This window comes from Ambystoma mexicanum, chromosome 2p, assembly GCF_040938575.1.
Source record: "Ambystoma mexicanum isolate Mex_15411 chromosome 2p, UKY_AmexF1_1, whole genome shotgun sequence".
Lineage (NCBI taxonomy): Eukaryota > Metazoa > Chordata > Amphibia > Caudata > Ambystomatidae > Ambystoma > Ambystoma mexicanum.
Window position 1 is genome coordinate 518,249,489 of NC_090923.1, and position 13,720 is coordinate 518,263,208.

The following is a 13,720-nucleotide window of genomic DNA, read 5'->3' on the forward strand; positions in this document are numbered from 1 at the left end:
GAGACAAGGGTGTATCACCTGATTGAAATAATTAACAACTCTGCCACCTATGCCACTATCTAAGCTTGGATGGAGACCCGTGGTTGCTGCCTCAATGATGAGAAAACAAAACTTCTCATCATTGGCCCCCACCGGTCTTAAAAAGAACTGGACCCCACATACACAGCTTTTAAGATTGACGGTTCCCTGATCCCAGTCTCCTCAGCTGTCAAAACCCTTGGAGTCTATCTTTATGCTAACCTCTCACTCACCAGACAAGTAAACGGAATCTCATCCTCGCTGCGCACTCCGCTCCTAAATGCAGCCAGACCCTTCCTCTCTAGGCATAGCTGCTTGACGATTGCCCATGCGGTAGTGTGGTGCCAGGTTGGACTACTGTAATGTACGATTTGCTGTCACTTCTGCTCATAACCTCAAGAAACTCCAGACCATCCAAAATAATGCCCTCAGAGCCCTATCAACATACCCAACGAGAGAACATCTCTGCGGCCCATAGAGCTGTTCACTGGCTGCCTGTCAGAGAAAGAATCCTATTCAAGAACCACACAATCACCCATAGATGTATCTCCAAATCTGTCTCGCCATACTTGGTTCAAAGAGTCACTAAGACACATTCATCCAGACTTGTTAGAACCCCCCTACACTCACAGACTCGTTACTCCAAACTTCAAAAACAGCTTCCCAGTAGTTGCCGTCAAACATTAGAATGCACTACCGCAGGTACTAAGAGCAGAGGACTCGTATTGGGCCTTCCACAAATCCCTTAAGACGCTTCTATCCACCAATCTCTGTGTCTCACACAGACTGTAACAGAATGCATGCCTCTGATGTCTATAACCATAAAAAAAGGTAACATAATGTATGCATGCATGTAACACATGATGTTTCCATGCTTTGCCTACGGACCACATGTAACTGGTTTTTCCAGTGCCCAGATGCCTAAGGGCTTGTGGACACTTTACAAATTCACAAATAAATAAAGAAATAAATGAATAAATAAGTAGGTAATTAATAAATCCTTTTCATATATATGAAAGAACTATAAACCTCCTTTAAGAAACATATTTTTTGCATTTCATACTTATGTCTGTCATTATTAGCAGCGCATGCTGGGAATGGAAATCATCGTTCAATTGCCTACAGCATAAGGCTCTACCATGAACCCAGCCAAACCACCCCTATTATTCACTGCACCTACCCTGCATCCTAGCTCAGTGTCCATTATACCCTAATAATGTAGCTCATGACCAGTGCTCATGACTTGCAGCCATGGCCAGTCTCCAAATCCATCGGGCACAAGATTTGGCCAATGCTGAAGTCCCCAATAAGCAAATCAGAGTACACATGTGTGTTTGCCGAGAGCCAGGCCCACTACCCACACACCAAATGTATATCACTAGATTTTCTACTGACATTCTTACACTTTTGAAAAACAAATCACAAGACATATTTCCAAAAACATGCTTTCAGGTCCTTGCTAATGCCCGTCGTGCAAGTTTGTTGTGATCTAGTCCACCATTTCAGGCTGTAACCACAAACAGAATATGTTTTCCCAGTCAAACCTACCGCTTTGGCTATGTCACATAACCCATAATCAAATTACAGTACACATTTATCTTTGCTAACGGCCAGGCCTTTTGCCCTGCCACCAATGTTATATCACAAAATAAAACAGGACATGTTTGCAAAACCATGATTTGAAGTTCTTGCTGACCCTCCTGGTGCTTATTGCTGCAATCCCATTCAGCACTTCAACCTGTACCCACAAGTATTTTTTTCCCCATTCAAACCTATCTCAATTTCTAAAAACGGTACCACATAGCCGGTCCCTGGTGGCCATGCCTACTTACCCCATTGCTGGTCCCTCGTGGTCATGACCAGTAGCCAGATTGTCCGGGTCATGGCCTAGGGCCATGCCTCAGACAATCTGGCTCCTGCCCATAGTCACAGGATATACCTCAGTCACCAAAGGTATATCACTATTTTCTGTACCTACATTATGACACTTTAAAAAAATAAAACACTGACACATTTGCAAAACCATGCTTTCAGGTCCTGCCAATTCTTCTTACACAAGTTTGATGCAAATCTGCCCATGTTTTATTTTTTCAAAGGTGTCAAAATGTACGTACATACAACAGTCATATAGCTTAGCACCCACTTGACAAAATCCATTCAGACCTTGCATAAACATTCAAGGTTGGGTCTATAATCTTTCTGAAAACGTGTGTCTATTTCGTAAAACAGCAAAAAAGTGATAAACCATCTAAAAATATTAAGACCCCCTCTCTAATTTTGCCCCCTCTTGACAGAATCCCACCAAACTTTGTAAGAACATTCATATCTAGTCGACAATCTTTTTGCAAACTGATGTGCAGCTTTGTCAAATGGCACCACATGTATAAGCCTTTAAAATATTTTGGGACCCTCCTCTAATTTTGTACCATCTTAACAAAACAGCACAACACTTTGCAGAACCATTCAGAGTCAGGTCTAGAATAAAATTCAAAAATTTCATGCAGTTTCATTGAGTGGTACAAAGTTATAAGCCATCCAAAAATTGATTTCACCAACCCCGCAATGCACAAGTAAGAATAGATGCCCCCAACCATCACAGGACTGCCCCGGACTGTTTGCGGACTTCGGAAACAAAACACGCACGTTTTGTGGCTTTTTATGGCCATATCCCATCCCATCCTCATCACCCCTCACAGGCCCACAGATTGTTTTGTTAGTTTGACAAGTGCAATATTGTGTTTTGTAATATGTTTTTAACATGATGTTCGCGGACAACGGGCGCTGACCTCAAATCCAACATGGCGGGCGTTTCCAAAAAATATGACGCACCTCACGCTTTTCACTAACCAATCAGCAGACATTACATCTCCCCCTGGACCGATTGGAGGCCCGTCCATGAACCGAACAGGGAAGTGAGTCCCCGGACAGAACTAAGATATCACAATTCTTTTTTTTTACCTACTTTTTGGTTGTTTTAAAAACTACTTCTGGACAGATTTACAACAGATATACAATAGCTTGCTTTCAGGACCAAGCCGCCACTCCAGCAGTTTGGGCTGTAGGCCTGAGTAAAAATTTGTTTCCATTGCGTCTATGGGAAAAACCACACATTGCCCCTCCTGCACGAAACCTCACTAAAATTTGCAAAATCAATCTGACAGGGCCATATACTTTTTTTTGCAAAGTTTTGTGAGGATACGTCCAGGGGGTGCAAAGCTATAAGCAGCCCAAAAAGTGCTCTTCCCATGGGTCCAGCAACTTAGCCATTACTTGAGGGCCGCTACCGCAGTCCCTGTAATGTACATAAAACACCAGCTAAATTTTGGTGCGTTTAAAAGATCTTCACAAACCCCCTTCCACATGAAATGTGAAAGTGCAATTTCACAATGCCAGCTAGTAACCATCGCAGAAAGCACACCTCCAGTCCAGAGCCACAACCGCAAGGCATTTTGGGTATGAAAATCAGCTCAAATGCAAGCCGTTTGATCCAGAAAATTGCAACATACTTCAGTATATATATTAGAATATTAAAAATCCATGTAAAAATGCATGCAAATAACTAATTTAATCTACTGTGCAAAACAATGTGTAAACATTGATGGACTTAAAAGAGAACAGCTGAAAAAGTGTGGTCATATTGAAGGTCATGTTCAAGCCATATGGAAAGATTAGAATTACACGGGCAATCAGCGGAGAATAGTATTCTGAAATCTGATACACGATTACTCTTCCACTTCAGGTATTTAAAGGTAGGGTGGGATGAAGGATTGTACACTCTGCCCACCTCCCTGAAAATCCATGTTCAACTGATAGAAGATAATTTACAGTTCGAATTATTTATATATAGTACTCATTTTTACAAATATGATCAGGCCATTCGCAGTTGCTTTGTGAAACTGTGGCTTTCACACAATCCGTTATCCTAGGTAAGCACAAAGAGAATTCAGTAGTTGTAGGAAGCGTGGCTGGATTTCTGTAGTTCAGAGAAATTCTAGCTTAAGATCTACCTGTGTAATATGAAAGTATCAGAATGTTGATCCAATCCATTATTGAAACAAAAGCTCTATGTATGAGAACCCCCTTAACCACACCTCATCCCTCAGGGGGTTCGCTCACACCAATTCAGGTCAAATATATATGCACCATGACTTTAAAAATGTACCCGCTGTCGCCTAGTTTAATGTGGGGTTCTCAATGTTTGTGATGTAATTATGAATGTATGATTACACCCTGGCTCACGCCATCAATACCATGTTCTTTAGCAAACCTCAGCAACCCCCACCCGCTTTCTTTAAGTCACTCACGCAGCCAAACACCCACTCTACATAGCACAAGCCAGCAACTTCCAAATCACGATTTCAAACCCCCTAAAGCAGCCCCCTACCCACCTAGCTCACACCAGCAGCCTTCCCCACATACTCCACCTATCCCAAGTAACTTATGAACCCCCTAGCAACCAAGACTAGCTGAAGCCAGGACCCCGTAATGCACGCGGTGTTGCTTATCCTAGGTACCCCTTCCCACCCTCGCAAGCTCAGCCTACAAATAATCCTACCCATCACCCTAGCAAACGCCCACCCACCCTACGAAACTCTCACAAGCAAACCCACCTACTCTCCATAACTCATTCTGGCAACCCCCTGCTATCCTCTCTATTGCACCCAAGGAACTCCCTCACAGCACCTCCTACCGCAGCACAGTTACCCCGACAACACTATCTATACCACTCAGTAACACCCTCTGCCTCTCAGCAACCCACTTGCTTCTTCACTAGCTCACCCCTGCAAACCCCATCCATCCCTAAAACACTAAAGTATCCATAGCTCAACACAGTAATCTCCAACCCACCCAACCAAGCTCCCCCTAGCACTCTTGCAAACTCCCCAAATTCCCCCAGTATCACCGATACAAGCACCATAAAACAAGCATCGTCCACCCTAACTCACACCAATTCACCCATTCCCCGACCAACCCTTTATTTAATGCAGAACTCCCATAAGAAGGCAACAACTCTTAAATGGGTTAATTACTTAATATATGGGGCCTAATTTACAAACACGTTTTACAATGGTGCAATACCCTTGAACATATTCTCTAAATCGGCCAATGTCAGAGCTGTGTATATCTAATGTCGATATAAAAGCCAAATCTGTTGGCTTTCCCAACGCATGTTAGATCAATGTAGAAACAGTACAAGCAGTCAAGCATGTTCTTTAATTCAGCTTAAAAATAGTTGACCATAGCTAACAATTGTTTGTGAAAATAGTGTTTAATGTATTTGTGTTTTGTTGAAGTGAAAGTTCCTTTTTGAGTTCCATTTAAAGTCCATTTGAATCTGCCTAAATCCCACAGACCATGTATTATAATTATTTAAAGGCACACAATTCATTATGCAAGGGAAGAACTTATTGAAAAGTAGTACTTGGCAGGGGGGTGGCAACCTCCTAGTCAATGAGGTTGATTGGCCTCATTGACTACCTTCTCCTTTTCCTTGGCGGCCATTTTGTCTTTTTTTGTTTTAATTATTTTCAATGGCCGTCATGGAAAGGGAAAACATTCTTCGTTTTCCCTTCCCCAGTGGCCTTTTTTTTATTCTTCCTTTCCATAAACGTCAGAGCATTTCGGAAAGCAATAAACAAGCTTTTAGTACCCCGGTTCAATGGGCCAGGGTACTAATAGGTATTATTCCCCTCGCCACGGGCATTACCAGGTCAGATAATGCCCGGGGGCCCTTCAACTCGGCGATTAGTGCTTAAGTAATGACATTTTCTACGAAATGTTATTAACACAAATGTGTAAAAAAGACCCTACAGATATGACAAATATTAATTTTTCTTCCCATCGATAACTAACAAGTACCTATTTTAAAGTAAATTGCAGAAGTCATTTGTGACCTCCATGATCAGTGTCAAAAATAAGAGTCAGCGTTAAGTCCTTCAAAATCTGTCAAAGGACAAGTTGTGTGCTGAAACAATTAAGTGGACATTTGACGGTAGTTATATACATAAAAGAAACTATTAATTCATAATAAAGGATTAGCGTCCGTGCTGTCTGAGCATTGAAGTTTGTTGTTCTTTTACTGATACAGCTTCCTTTTTCTTTTACAGGTCGAAGTGTTTTCGTGGGAAAAAAGTTCATGGCGAATTTGACATCAGAGTCGAACAGGTAACGAAAATATCGTTAAGTAGCATCATGAGGATTCGTAAATTAAACTGATTTAATTTGCTAATGACAAAATCCGAATGGTTTCAATAAGCAATGCATATTTAAGCGGATGTGACTTTGCGATTTTAAATGTGTAATCATCGATTGATTTAGTTTTGGAATTGTGGACATGTTTATCTGTGTTGGGCAGAATCTGTAAATCCTTTAGTTGTGTCCCAGGGATTATCTTTAGTGGCTCTTAAATTTGGCACAAGGTTGTAAAGTCTTAGTGTTTTTCCAGGTTTAAGATGGGCATAGAGCATATTTGACACCTCCACTCTGTGCTCTGACAAGGCCCTGGTCCTTCGGAGACACTTTTGGGAGTATCAGTATACACCCCAACTCCACTGCTCCTTTTACTCCTTTAGTGTCCAGGCTCTTGCCAGCATCCGCCCCAGTCAGCCTCGATCCTGCTGTCCAGGATGAGCTAGGTCAGATGATAGCATGACCAGTATCCTGAGACCTTTTGATAGGAGTGAAGCGCCACCATCGTCTACCCATGCTTAAAGCTATGGACCATTTCAGGACCAGTTGCGTCTGCCTCCAGCAAGACACAAGCACATACACATCACAAGATATGACAAAGCGTAATACTGCTTCTGGGTTCCCACTGTCTATAGTAGTCCTCATGTCATCTACAAAGGCACATAAGCGATGCCCTCTACATTCAAAGGGAGTGGGCAATCATTGGTAAAGCCATCTTCACCTAGCAACACTGTCCCCTAACTTCGGCGGGAGATGTTGTGTTGCTTTTCAAAATCATCTTGACCTGTATGTTGTTAGTGTACGTCAAGGAACAAGAAAATAGAAGCTACTTTAAGTGCAGATCAAACAATGTATTGCATGTTTTTTATTTTTATTTTGTAGGCTGAATTTTCAGAGATCAACCTGGTGGCTCATGCAGACGGGACCTATGCAGTTGATATGCAAGTATTCCGGAACAATGTCAAAGTGGTCAGGTGAGCATAATAACCAAAAAGCAACCAGAATTCAACTGCCATGCTTTCCAGTGAGAGGGAGTAGCAAACACATACCTGTTACATAATTCCATCTGCCACTTCCATAGTTAACTCTCTGCTTCATGTGTGTACCTTGCACAGACCTCTGCTTTCAAAGTAGAGGGTAATCTGTCACGAGCAGGGCATGACATCTTTGTGGATGTCGCTTGTTTAAAAAAATTCTACAGTTGTTCCTAATGTATGCTATAAAAAGGAACAGCAAGTAGTGATGTAGTGGTATCCCCAATTTCTCTGCCGCCATTTCACCACATTTAAGTTTGAGACATTTCTCCACATGTTTATCGCGGCCGACGCAAGGTGGTTGGAGCGTAAGGGGTGGTAGGATGGGGGTAGTAAGGGTGGCTGGTTCCAAATACAAATTCTGCTGTAAAATGCAGTGAAACGTCCACCACCGGGACGTATCATACATCCATGTTGCAATATGGGAGGGAGGTCTGATGGCATAATTATCTCTTTATGGAGAATATGGGGGTATCTGGCAAGGTGAGAATATATTCTTGTCTTTGTAGGAGTAGCTTATAAATGTAAAAGTGAGTGAGCGTCCTAGTGAGTGAGTGGGCGAGAGAGCGAGCATGGTGACATCAAATGTTGGGCGGAGGAAGCAGAAGTATGCTAGATGGTTGGTGACAGTTGGTAGAGGGATTGGTCGTATTTGTACCTTTTGTATGCTGTTGGTTTTCACTGTCTATTTATTTTTTACGATTATAATGTATCCTTTTAGAAAGGATGCCACGGCTATTCTGGATATTTAGAAGTCCCCTCAGTGTGAATGCTATTGCCAAGGCTGCAGCTCAGGAGTTCTGCATTGCTTAGCACCTGGATGGCAGTGCTACAAATGTATTCATCCGCGGCCGTGATTGGCCTATTCACATACATGTTACTCTGTACTCAGTGGGGGTTTGTACTACCACATTCCCACTCTAGGCACTTACATTACTTACTATGATCCTATGCATACTTGCGTGTCACCTACCGGCGGCAGTGGTAGAGTGGAAGGCGATTCCCCACCATGCCCTGGTTTGTCTTCCCGACCACTTACTTGACTGGACACTGAAGGATCACCTGTAAAACAATTTCTGGACGCAGTCAGGTGACTCTTACGCTGAGGCCCATTAAGGAGTGCACAGTTTCTCTAGCCCTTGCTTTTGTCGGTGGCGGTAGACTCATTTGACTTCTGAGATGGGGGCCCTTACTGTACATGCATCGATTTGCTGTCTTTGCATTTCATGTCACCCTGCCACCTATTTTGCAACCACCCGATTGCCTTCAAAAAGGAGGATTACAGCATTCAAAGTGCGGGTCGGTGCATGTATGTCTGCAAGATAAGAGGGATGTGTGCACACGCGTGAATGAGTTTGACTGTATTTTTATTTCATTGATTTTGGAAGCATTTTGCCAAAGCTCTATTCAAAGTAAATAGCAGTAGAGCAACACATGGGAGTTAACAATATGACGAATAAAATAAGCACATGATTATAAATATGAAGAAAGTACATGAGATTTAAGAGTTGAATGGAAAATAGACAAAGTAGGTGAAGACCGTATAGGAAGAGGTAAACAGTCCCAACATTTGGGAGGGCAAGTACAGCGAAAGCTCATAAGCTGGATTGCAAACAAGGGGGCTTGGGAACTGCTAGAATTGAGAGGGATTGAGAGACTAAGGCGTGAGAGGAGACCTAGGAGAGACGAGATAAGGAGGCACCAGACCATGTATGCATTTGAAGATGACACAAAGAAAGTGAAAAAGGAGACAGTATTCAAAGGGAATCCAGGAGAGTGAAGGGAATCAGAAATAGGGGTGCAGACAGAAGGAGAGAAGACAGTGTGAATAGCAGAATTGAAAATAGACCATACTCATAGATAGGAATACCTTTAATTAGAGCTGAGCAGTGGTCAAGTCGTGAAGAAACCAATGCTGAGATGAGTTTAGTGGCCTGGACAGTAGGTAATGGGTGGGATGTTCAAATGTTGTAGAGCTGCAGATGACAGGAGCGAGCAGTGTTAGGTATATATGTGGAAAATGAAAGCATGGAGTCAGAAATTACACAGAGATTATGGGCAGATTGTGAAAGAGGAATGCAAGAGGGGGAATGGAAATGGCAGAAGGGAAGGAGAATTAGAAATAGAAGATGGGGACAAACTGTTTTTCTGATTTAGAAGGGTTGAGATGGAGGATCCTAGAATACATCAGTAAGGTGTATCCGTCTCTTGTGCGCATATGCAGGGTGACCACCGTTAGAATATCATGAGATGGATAGCAACCTGTAGGTGAGCAGGGGACGGCCACGCACCTCACTCTGCACATGCGCATCTGGCTCAGCTTCAGGGGAGACCTAGGAAGGCAAACGTACTCCCAGCCGTTCAGTGGGAAGTGCCTCCACCATGAGTCAATAAGTGGCATATTCCCGGAAATCCCCACCTGTAGGAAAGAAAACCTGAAGAACTTCCTCTCCCGCATATACTCTTAGTGCATATTAGATTCACTACTCAGTAATAACATGCAACCCCCAGTTGGTTAAAACAAGGCCCCTTTGCAGGGCTATTTTTATATATGTATATAAATACACGGGTATAAATTAAGGATAAATAAATACATAAATACATGGAATACATAAATGGCTCACAGAGCGTTAATAAATATAACACACAAGTTTGCAGATACAGGATAAAATATTCCTCATACTGTAAGATTAATAACAAATATTTGCTCATAAATACGCAGAAATAACTTCATGGCATAGTAAAACACACAAACATCACAGCTGTGCTTTGTCTTAGCTACTTAGCAATTTCAATAAACATTGTGCAAACATACTATTTAACATTTTGCATCAGTACGTACTATAGACTCTATACATATATCTCCCACTCTCCAGTTGAGTTTCTTGTTCGTATATCCTACCAAAAAACATACTGGGTAGCAGCAGTCTACCAAAATAAAACTGTACACCAGAAAAAATGTTACTGGGCGCCCCAGTTTAGGAAACGAGGAAGAAACAACGTATGTATCACTGAGCCACCTGAAGCTAGGCCTGGGCTTTTTGACAGTAGTCCTGCTGACTGGCAGATGCTGGTCCTTGCTGATTAGGGCTGTAATGAACTTGCTGCCACTGTGAGGTGTTGTTATATCAGCCTGTAGTGTAGTGCTGGATGTTTGAGGACCTCACTTTAAATAGCTTGCGTTTGTCAAACATGGCTGCTTTCACTTGAGGGCAGAGGTAGACTAAAGCAGAAAGGCCTCTTTTTATTTATTTACTCTTCTTACTTCAATGCACCTTGGAATATGACAGCTGTGCATTATCAGAGTACACACAGTACTTTTTAAAGCCGAGAAAAATGCCTGCTTACTTTTCTTCTCACACACAGTATGAGAGGAGCAAACATAATTTCAACCCCTTACTTCATAAGTAGTATGTGTTACTGTCTTTGGGTTTCACTTTACTGGCCAGAGGAAAACCTGACGGTATTTGATCTCAGAGGCCACTGGCAGCTAGTGACATGGGAACTAAAGCCATGGAGTGGAACTCAATGACTCAGGCAGTTCTCACTGTGAGTAATGGCACAGGAGTCTGCTGTTTAGTTAGCTACATGCTCTAATCCTTCCACAACAGAAGTAATAGTGAAACTGGTCCAACACGTGTGCTCTGGGAACAGTCACTTTGCTGAGTTTTCCCTTCATGTTCTTTTTGCGTGCAAGGATGCTTTAAGACTGAGATCAGCAAGGCCTCTCTTACCTTCTCCTGGGTCTGGCTGATAATGTCTATGGCCCAGGACTTTGAGCAGGTAATCTGCCGAGAGTCATCTTCTTTCTCTCTTTTATCTTATCTTCCGGTCTTTTAGGTTTCATACCTGTTGAAGACTCTCATAAATGCAGGCTTCCTCAAACTTCAAATAAGACAACCAGCAACCACAGATGCTTGCACTCTCTCCACTCTAAGCACACCCTAGGGAGAGGATACAGATCTCCACAATTCTGATGAGGCCTGGGCAAGCCTCCCACAGACTCACAGAACCAGCTGAGAGGCAGGCTCTTTCCTCCCTTCAGATCACCTTCCGACTCTCTCTTGAGAGAGAAAAACACAGGCTTTTCTGTTTACAGGGTCATACCATATCTGCATTCCTGTCAAAGTCATTTCATCGCAGATTATTCTCGCCAGGGAGAAAGAGATCCGTCCTTCACACAACGCTACCAAAATCTCCCATTTTCGAGTCTTCACACGAGGAAAGTTATTTGAAGGCACAAAATGGCACAGTTTGGTTACTTTTCTTTTCTTGGCCACTGTGTATAATCAACCCAGATTACATTCTTCACTTAAATCAGCAAAGTTGCACGGATAATACATATCACAAGTAAATTAGCAGGAAAATACAAATATCCCATTTTAGGCACAGGAAAACATTTTACACTTCTCCAAACTTTAACTATGCATGTGTGTCATTTTTTTTCTAAACATCCATTAAAGGTTACATTCTTTTCACAATCAAACCCAGAATTTATGACGGGTGTCGACCCACCACCTCTTCAGGAATGGAAACCGTGTCCCTAAGGTTTTCTGCTCATCTCTGGGGTAAAGAGGGCAAGAGATTTAAGGTCTCAATCCGGAACATGGTTCCACCCCACCATGGTCGAATCCTAAGTCCTTGTGTTCGAGTGCATGGGATGGCACAGGAGAGGAACTGTACAGAATCATCCCCTCTGGTGACTTCAAACTGCTCTCCAGGAGCCTCATAACTCAGGATCCTAACCAGTCTGACCTCCCACTAAGGCCTTCTGGGTCTCACTACAGTATGTGCTTCTGACTCAGCATCCAAGCTGAAAATGCTATCAGAAAGTTGGTCTCTCATAACAGGGTCTGTACTTTGAATAGGGTGCTCAGAAACTAGACAGAATGGTTCCATGCCTGCCTCAGTGGCCCCCCTTCCTTCGCTTCAATGTGTAATATAGGATAATTAGTACTTGGAGTCTCTGGTCTGGTTTCTTGCCAGAAAGCGATACTAGTTTCTTCAGGATTCACATAGCTCTCTTGTTATTATTATTTGTGACTTGGATGGGTGCCTGGTTGGACTGTATGCAACCTCCTACCCCTGTGCGTCACAATCCACTCATTTTTCTCTTTTCTCAAGACTGGATATAGGGTGTGGTTGTTGAGCTTGAGATTTTCTCATCTCAAGGTTCCTCCGGCCTACTTCTTGTAGTCTTCCTTCTGGGGGAATGAGTAGTTTTAGTAGCATCTGGATTCATTTCTACATCATCTCCTATGGGTAGGAGGTAATTTCTGATTTTTACCCTCTTATCTTAGCCTAAATTTGCAATCCAGGAAGCTGATAATTGATGAGGTATGGCTAGGATTCCCAATCATCACCCATCTTCTTTTTTCCTCTTCTTCCCAAGCTTCTTATGAGGACCCGGGTCCCCAGGTTCAGGCCCTGAAACCTTACTTTATCGTCACATCACCTTTTATTGCCAATAGTGCTTTTCTCGGCAGCTGCTTGAGCTAACTGATGAGCTTCATTTAGTTGCTCCTGCAGCTCTCGTATGTATTTGCTGTAATTTTCAGCCCGGTCCCATCTGATACACCAAAACAAACGTCTAAGGGTAACCTGGCATCTCGACCCAAACATGAGTTGATAAGCGGTGAATCCAATGCTGTAATCTCTTGTGCAATTATATACATGGACCAAGGTGGAAACATGTTGGCTTCATCAGGATGTTTCTCTGGTGGTAAGGGAACCCAGCATGCTCAGAAGGGTGCGATTAAATTGCTAAGCGTGTATGTCATCTGGGTGTGGTACGTTCTTGTCTTTCTTAATAATAATAATCACATCATTATAATACAGGTACACAGATACCCCAAATGTAAACCCACTGAAGGGCAAACGTAACTCCACTGTCTGGGATAGGACAACATCTAATAATCAAGAGAGGAGATAGAAAAAGACAATGGGCCTCATTACGAGGCAGGCAGTAGCCGTGCCCTTATTAAGGGCACGGCTGCCGCCGGTAATTATTTTTTTCCGGAGCCCAGAAAAGGGCAATAACCGGGTCATGCCGACCTTGGCAGACCCGGTAATTGCCCTTTTCTGGGCTCTGGAAAAAATTATTTCCAGTTCCCATTTGAGCCCTGTAGGGCTCAAATGGGAATGGGGAGGATGGCAACAATGGTCCTGTGCATGCCTGGTCTGACAAGCGTTCCAGTGCAGCACCCGCGAGCATACTTGGAATGTTGCGATGAGGTAACAACGGCGCTGGTAGCACTACCGGCGCCGTTGATGCCTTACCGCAACACTCCAAATGAGGCCCTATGTATAACAATTTCAGAAGTGACACACAGCTTCTCCCAATTACATCAGGTCCAGGACACAAAATAATTGGAACTGAGTAGTCTTAGAGCCTCATTACACGGATGGCGGTAAGGATTTAGCGGTACCGGTAAAATACCGGTACCGGTAAATCCTTACTGCCTTTCTACGAGGCCCCT

General features: G+C 43.0%; 1 protein-coding gene across 1 annotated transcript in view; it reads left to right on the forward strand.

The window, feature by feature from the left end:
* SYN2 (synapsin II) overlaps window positions 1-13,720 on the forward strand; it is a 1,471,271-nt gene that overhangs the window by 715,695 nt on the left and 741,856 nt on the right. Inside the window, exons 2-3 of the mRNA XM_069643930.1 lie at window positions 6,126-6,183; window positions 7,090-7,181. Coding sequence (XP_069500031.1) covers window positions 6,126-6,183; window positions 7,090-7,181 — 150 coding nt within the window. The remainder of the gene's footprint in view (window positions 1-6,125; window positions 6,184-7,089; window positions 7,182-13,720) is intronic.